Source organism: Hippichthys cyanospilos, chromosome 14 (genome assembly GCF_059441005.1).
Source record: "Hippichthys cyanospilos isolate Australia breed blue-spotted pipefish chromosome 14, RoL_Hcya_1.0, whole genome shotgun sequence".
NCBI classification, from domain to species: Eukaryota; Metazoa; Chordata; class Actinopteri; order Syngnathiformes; family Syngnathidae; genus Hippichthys; species Hippichthys cyanospilos.
Window position 1 is genome coordinate 11,241,070 of NC_142382.1, and position 7,327 is coordinate 11,248,396.

The 7,327-nt window shown below is 41.0% G+C and overlaps 1 protein-coding gene across 2 annotated transcripts; it reads right to left on the bottom strand.

The window, feature by feature from the left end:
• Window positions 1–824: 824 nt before the first annotated feature.
• On the bottom strand, window positions 825–7,094 carry tacc3 (transforming, acidic coiled-coil containing protein 3). Of its 2 annotated transcripts, none has more exons than XM_088433138.1 (17): window positions 7,002–7,094; window positions 6,028–6,199; window positions 5,814–5,941; window positions 5,690–5,736; window positions 3,826–4,834; window positions 3,696–3,750; window positions 3,410–3,548; window positions 3,023–3,081; window positions 2,795–2,928; window positions 2,668–2,710; window positions 2,385–2,510; window positions 1,904–1,971; window positions 1,786–1,829; window positions 1,511–1,671; window positions 1,330–1,436; window positions 1,128–1,248; window positions 825–1,038 (listed from the first exon to the last, which is right to left on the bottom strand). In XM_088433138.1, exons 2-17 carry the CDS (start codon window positions 6,196–6,198, stop codon window positions 973–975), a joined length of 2,478 nt encoding a protein of 825 aa, XP_088289264.1. In that variant the 5' UTR covers window position 6,199; window positions 7,002–7,094; the 3' UTR covers window positions 825–972. The 2 variants fall into 2 exon arrangements, with proteins under 2 accessions (XP_088289264.1, XP_088289265.1); XM_088433139.1 differs by lacking the exon at window positions 7,002–7,094 and adding an exon at window positions 6,327–6,541.
• Between the last annotated feature and the right edge of the window lie 233 nt (window positions 7,095–7,327).

Below are 7,327 nucleotides of genomic sequence, written 5' to 3' on the forward strand. Positions count from 1 at the left end.
CGGATTAAGAATAAAACATCCAATACCGAATTTTACATGAACGCTATAGTCAACCAATATAGTATGTATAGTAATGTACATAGCAATGAAGAAAAACTTGGGCAAACCGAAGTGATATACTGCCCTCTAGTGGTTATTTTTGTAAACGGCATGTACACGTTTCAACAGAAACATGTTTCTGAATTTGATAATTACATTCGAGAAAAATAGTTTAGATGCTTATTTTATTTGTTCGTAGTTGTAGATACTAGATCAGTTGGTTTGATGTTGAAATGGCAAAATGTATTTCTTACATCAGAGTGCTTTAAATCCCCAATTGCACACCTCTACAATAATAAAGGCTTGCAGTTTTATTAATGAAATACTGCAGTCAATTTTAGTGAATATGCGGGTTTTGACCATAAGTCACTCTACAGGTCAAATAAATACATATTACATTTATCTTTAATTCTATGTTCATAAAGGCCAATCTTATATTTTTGTTCAACTTAAATTTGATAAAGTAAAACTCATGTAGTTTGAATTTCAAGCCATATGTGATTAAAATAAAGCCTAATTTTATATTGTACAAAAATGGAACCATGGTCAAACATGGTCAGCTGCACAAAATGGAACAATAAATGAAAAAAAAAAACCCCAGTTGCAGCAAGGGAGGTGTATCTAATCTTGTGACATTGTTGTCCTGTCACTTGCAACAAATTCAAGGTTACATGCATTTAGGACAAAACCTTTGAATAGCAAGGATAAGCAGCTATAGAAAATAGACGGATGGATGGATGTATTTTACAGTAATTGCTGCAGTGCATGACAAAACAATTCAGCACTTTGTACAGGTTAATCCTCTTTATTTCTTCCTATTTTACAGTTTTGTAAAAACATGAACAAAAGGCAAACACGCCTTAACAAGAGCCTGAAAGGGACAAAAACGACAGGAAAAGGAGACAGCTAAATATGAACAAAAAGTGCGGTCGATCAGCCTTTCTGGACATTGCTGATGAGCTCGTCGCAGAGTTTGGTCAGCTCTTCAGCCTCTTTCACCTATGACATGAAAGAAATGTGTTTTTTTGCAGGCAATTGGTGGGACATTGCGATCTCCATTCTATGAAAATTTGTTTGACTGCAATCACCTTCTGATCCAGGTTCTTCTCCAACGAGTGGACTTTGACCTGTTCGCGACGCAGCTGGACTTGCAGCGCCGCCACCTCCACCTTATTCTTGGAGCGCACCTGAGCGATTTCCTCGTTGGCCCTATTGGAGAAAACAGCATCGATGTCAGTGACTCAAGCTTCCTGCGAGTCCATTCCAAACAAACGCACACGTTTCTCTTACTGGTTTATTTTCTCCTCGGCGTGAGCTTTGAGGGTCTGGTAGCGCTTCTCCTCCTTTTTGATCCTCACCAAATAGTCCTGAGCACAGGCTTTCAGGGTCTCCTCATTCTAAAGGCGGGAACGGAATTGGTCAAATATTCTACTCCATCGACCACGTTCACAACCGTGAAGTCGGTTCAGACCTTTTTGTAGCCCTCGAGGATCTCCTTATACTTGTCAAGTCGTCTAAAAAGATCTGAGAGCGATCTCTCCATGGCGTTGAGGTCACTGGCGACCTGCTCCTTCTCCAGCATGACCTCGTCCAGCTTGGTCTGGGAAGCCTGGCGCTCCTTCTCCTGGTCCGCTGAACAACAGCCGCATAGTCATACATGTTAGCTACAACGCTTGATATTATCCAGTATATTCTCCTTCTAATTTTTATTTTTGTCCCAAAAAATTATTTTTTAAATAAACTCACCAATCATTTTTGCAACGAGAAGCTCAAACTCTGCAATTATTTTCCTATTGAAAGAGATGATATATTGTAAATAAAACTAGTGCTATTAAAAACAAACAATTATTTTTCTCCCCCCCACCTCATTTCTTGACCATCTGCTTTTAACTGGTTGTACTTTGCACACATTTGGTCTTCTTTTTCCTTGGCCTGCAGAACAAAGATGGCAATATATAATACTAACAACTGCACACTCACAAGCTGCTATAATATATATCTCGATTGAGATCCGGCTTTTCATCTCATTTGGCGATTGCTCCACTTTGCCATACACAATATGGTGGCAACATTAGAAGATTTCTGCGCTTAGAGCCATGTCCACATCGACAAAGTGGCCGCTACTTTGACAAATGAAATTTTAGCATCATGAAGTGAGTCATATTTAAGTTGATTTTATTTATTAATCAATAGTAGTAATGATTCATGTCAAAGATAGAAATACAATTTTTCGGTATTGCTATTAGTTCAGAAGCATATTTGCGGCCTTTATTCTCTCCTAGTGGTTCTGTCAAGCATACATTAAAATAAATCAACTTAAATATGGGCCCGACACGAGGTCTCACCTCAATCTGGATTTTAGCAATGGCTGCGTCCATATCTTTCTGACTATACTTGAGCACATCGACGATGTCCTCCGTGTTTGCAGGCTGGGCGAACGGTGGAACGAGAGTCTCGAGTATCTGGGGCGTCTGCAGGACAGGTCGGCAAAAATATGGTAAGAATGCGACTTCCTGTTCCTAGTCAATCCTTCCCAATGGAAAGAGAAAAATCACCCAATGTTTGGGGAAAAAAAAAAAAAACGGCGAATGGACAAATCAACGACGCACATTACTGGCTGTAACTTACCGACGCCGCAGTCGAGTCTTCGGCTACCGGTAGTGTTTCCAAACTTCATTGAACAGAAAGACATAAGCGTTTAAATTTCTAACGCTTCGTTAATTGCTGTAAAGCAGATGCGTTTTACATTCCATACCGTGAAACGAGAGCGGTAGGGCGAGGCGCTTGTAGTGGAAACCCTGGGCTTCCTGCGCACTTCTTGGGGCTCTCCCTCAGCAGGGGGTCGAACTTAAGGTACAAGGACTGTTTGCGCAGTGCAGACTCCTTGAACTGGTTGCATGAAAAAGTCCATTTTTAAACAAATAAATCAAATGTTCAGGGATTGCTTATTGAGGTTAATAGGAAAAAAAACTAAATCACTCACGTTGGTTGAGCCAAACTGTTCAAGGTAGTCGATTTGTCCCTCAAAGTTGTTGGACATGACTAGGGAGGAATAAATATAAATAAATGAGCGGTCATGAAATATTAAATTGCAATGTAGAATGAAAACGCTTTTTTTTGTTTAAACGAGACATTTGGTATATAACTTTTGATAAAATTACAACTTTCCAAAAATGACTGTACATTTTGGCAATGTTTTAATTTTTGCATAATTCCAACAACTTCCTCCTAATGTATAAGGGGCCCGAGTATTATTCAATCATACCAAAGCTTCTCCTTTCATCTAAACAAATAAAAACTGATGGCCATTAGCTCCATTAAAGGTTGAGACCTTTTTACTAAATTGCAAAGAAAAGAAAAAAATACTTACACTCGGTCCCCGGCACAAAGACTTCAGTGGTATTTGGCAAGTCGTTCTGTTGTGGTTTTTGATCGGCTAAAGTATTTGCCGGCTTTCCAGTTTTGGGAAGTGAGCCCTGGTCGTTATCACAAGGAGTCTCCTCAACTTTCTGTCAGGAAATGAAAGCGAGAAGGAAAAAAAAAAAAAAGCACATGATAGAGATGTCTGCAAACAACCTTGTAAAACTGCTCATAGTTGACTGAAGAACATTTGATTTTGTGGTAGAAAACCATGAATAGGTGGTGGCTGATTGTACCTGCTCTGGTAGCCTTTCAGTGTTGGCTTCATCTGTGGGCGTGTCCTCACTGACCCTGCAAACAACAAAGAAGCATATTTAGAAACTAAAAGGGAAAAAAAAAAAATCTCCTGATTCAGTGTTGGCGTACTCAGCCGGCGCCTCATGCGTAGTCTCGTGCGGAGGGCTGGTGTGCATACCGCTCTTGGGAGAATTATTGTTGTTGGACTTTGTGCCAAAGGGGTTAACGTTGGGGTCATCCAACTTTTCAAAGTCAGAAGAGCTCAAGGCTTTGGGGGCACTCGCATCTGCGTCATCACTGGCCGCGGACTTGTCCGAGTCATTCGCCGGCGCCTTTGTGTCGGGCTTGCGGCCGGGTGGTCTTCTGCCGAGCATCTTGGGTGGGGGTTTCCGTTTGCCTTTGCCATCATCAAAGTTGAACTCGAGCTTGACCGGACCTTCAGTGGTGGCCATCGCCGCTGGTGGAGGATCAGAATCGGGCCCTTGAGCGCAAGGTGGAGTAAAGGTCACTGTTGCGATGACCTCGACATCAGTTTGCGCAGGAACCTGGAGCACCTCTTCATCTGCAGCCTTAATCTGGGCCTCCTCTGTGGGAGGTTCACTATCTTGTGCTTTCCTGGACATGACAGGAGAATTCTGGATTTTGGAGCCCCCAGTTTTGAAGGGATCCACCGTGTCAACGTTGTCAAAATCAAAGTTGTAGCATCCCTTTGCAGGCAGGGGCGCATCTTCCACAAAACCCTCTGAGTGGTGGTTCTCATCTACTCTGGGGGACGCCTCTGCAGGTACCTCGACGGGTGTGGCGCTGCGTGACTCTTGCTCTACGGCTGGAACCTTCACCACCGTGATCACGCTGCTGTCAGTCGAGCTAACCTCAGCGGAGGCGTTGATGAGGGAGTTTTCCACAGAGTGGGTGAAGGGAAGGGTCTCATCCAGTGCCGAATCAGACTTTTTGATGGGCTCCTCACACTGATTGTCAAGCTGTTTGGGAGAAGCTTTCTCAATTGGAGGCTTCGGGGGCGAAAAAGCCATCTTATTAGAGCCCGTAAAAGGGTTTATGTTGTCCAGGTTGTCAAAGTCCAACTGATAACCTCCTTTGCTTTGTATTGGCATGTCATCGTCGGGATAGGAAGACAGTTCTTGGATTAAAAAGAAAAATAAAGATTAACAACTGCCTTTCTTTTAAAGGGATACAAAACTTATCTGGCTATTTTCATCAGTTACAGGTTCATATTTTGTCGACACTTTAGCAGATAAATTATTTCTTATTTACATTGTATACCTTCAAAAATACATTTTTCCACTTTTCAACTAAAATTGACACCACATGCGCTTGAGGCACAGGTAATCACGGTTTAAGGTTTTTGGGGTTATGTGTCATGTTTGCAGAATGGGCTGTTATTGGCAGTTACTTTCAGTCAACACGTGGAAATTTTGTTTGTAAACATTAATTGTACAGGACGAATAGTTTACTTATCAAACTGCTGAAAATAGCTAAATAAGTTTAGTATCCCTGTGTGCAATATGGAATTAATCAACATCATTTTAGTAGAATATATGCCTCAGAAATCTTTACATATGCCATCATGAGGTCGGCGGTACAGCTGGACCCTGATAAGAAACATTTGCAAATTTGTCCAAAAAGGGGACATGTGACAGTCTAACAGCATGCTTGAAATAGTGATGTTTTGGCAGTGGCGCAAAATTTTAAATAGCCATAACAATTGAATAAACAATAAAGAAATTAATATTGACTTTTCATAAATCTTAACCTAATTTTCTATAAGACAAAGCTTTGATGCCATCTTAGGAGGATAAAAAAAAACTAATAAAAACAAAAACCAGCAAAGAGCGGTGTGTCACCGTTTTATGTTAGGTGTTCTATTGTGTCATTGGTTTCATGTTAGATGCTGTATACGCTGCTTTGTTACAACTGTAGTACACAACAGGAGAGGATCAAATAAAAAATATACAAATAGACAAGGAAACACTACCTTGTGTGGGGGCATCTGGTTGCGTTGGTGTCTGTAGTGGCACAGTGCTATAAGGAAAAACAAAGTCATGTTTAAAATGCTTCATTATGCCATAGACACTTTGTCACAGCTTGATTTTACATACTTTGTCAAGTGCAAATTCAAGGACTCCATTGCTTGTATGCACTCATCCACACTTGTCTTGTTAACCACCTTTGTAGGAGATATGACCCTTTTTGTGATCGGATCTCTTCGGGGAGTCTGGAAACAAACCTAAAACATCAAGCGAAAGTTTAGTAACAGGCAGAAAATAAAAAATAAATAAGAAAGATACCAGTGTGATTGGCACGACTGTGTACTTTCATGCCCTTGGGCAAATTCTTGCTGGGGAGGTTCTCCGTCTGACGCAGGATGGAAGGCCTCCCTGTCGGCTGATCTAGCTCAAAAATATCCTCACTTGTTTTGCTGTGCTTCTTTTCTGCTCTGGGGCAGACGCCGCGATTTTCATCATTCACCTCAACAGAGCTCATCCTGTGTACACAGAGGAACACTGTTATACACAACACACTAGAAGGCTTAAAGAGAAAAAAAACATCGAGGGGAGGAGGTTTTGGGTAAAGCTGCACCCAGTTGATAAGAAACTGTTTAAAGTCTGTACCAAAGTGAGAACGCGTGAAAGCCAGACGCTCTACTTGAGAAGGTGTGATCAGCAATTCAAGAAGAACATGATAATTGTGTACACATTTGTATGTATACACCCGTCCATCCATTTCTCGCTTATCCGCAACTAGGGACGGGCGTGCTGAATCTGATCACAGTTAATGTTACACAAATCTAATAATCCTGTCCTAAATATAAAGTTTAAACTGTACCGCCCCCGAATGGCCAATGTTATTGGACAACATTAAAATAAAAAAAACTCCCAAGAACTAGGCCACGTGACAATCTCACGAGTTGAACACTTTCGAATTTTTACATGTGTCACCGACAAAATAAAAAGACGTCAGTTGGTCATCATTTGAGAACGTAATATATGCCTTTGTCATAGTAAGAAAGCTGGACAACCATATCGTCTCGATGTGCTGTAGATAACACACCAAAAACGCAGGGGAACTTAATGCCACATTGTACATGAAAATATAGTCAAACGTCAAAAAGCTAACTTCGAAATACTTTAACCTAGTTATGGTTCAAGTTAGCATGCACACAAACTTTAGATTAACCGCTACAGTGCAATAGGCACACACAACTTTCGTAAACTAATCAAACAATGATAGCTATGTTTTAACTAATCAAGGAGTACGATAAGTCCCAAACCTGTTCAGCAACATACCTCAAAATTGACAGGAGAAATGAACTCCAGAGTGAAAAAAGACAGAATGATCTGCTTTTGCAAAAACTCCCGTTCACAGACAGAGAAAACGGTTTGGATTTAAACGCCTTGAAGCTGACCAATACGAGCCTTAAGAACATTCAAGTAGCCAATCACGCAAAGCCCGGAAATGACACAACGACGACTGCGCGTTGAAGAACTAAAAAAAAAAAATCTTCAACTGACTATGTACTTTGTTCAACATTGTCCAGAAGATGGCAGCATGCAAATTACAGAGATCCAACTCGTTGAATATCATCGACGAAAAAGAACAAAGCGGAAGAGGA

Coding starts and splice junctions, on each gene's coding strand:
- tacc3 (XM_088433138.1), bottom strand. CDS start 6,198: ATGAGCTCTGTTGAGGTGAATGATGAAAATCGCGGCGTCTGCCCCAGA. Junction 5,737..5,813: donor TTGAATTTGCACTTGACAAA/GTATGTAAAATC, acceptor TTTTCCTTATAG/CACTGTGCCACTACAGACAC. Junction 4,835..5,689: donor ACCAGATGCCCCCACACAAG/GTAGTGTTTCCT, acceptor TTTTAATCCAAG/AACTGTCTTCCTATCCCGAC.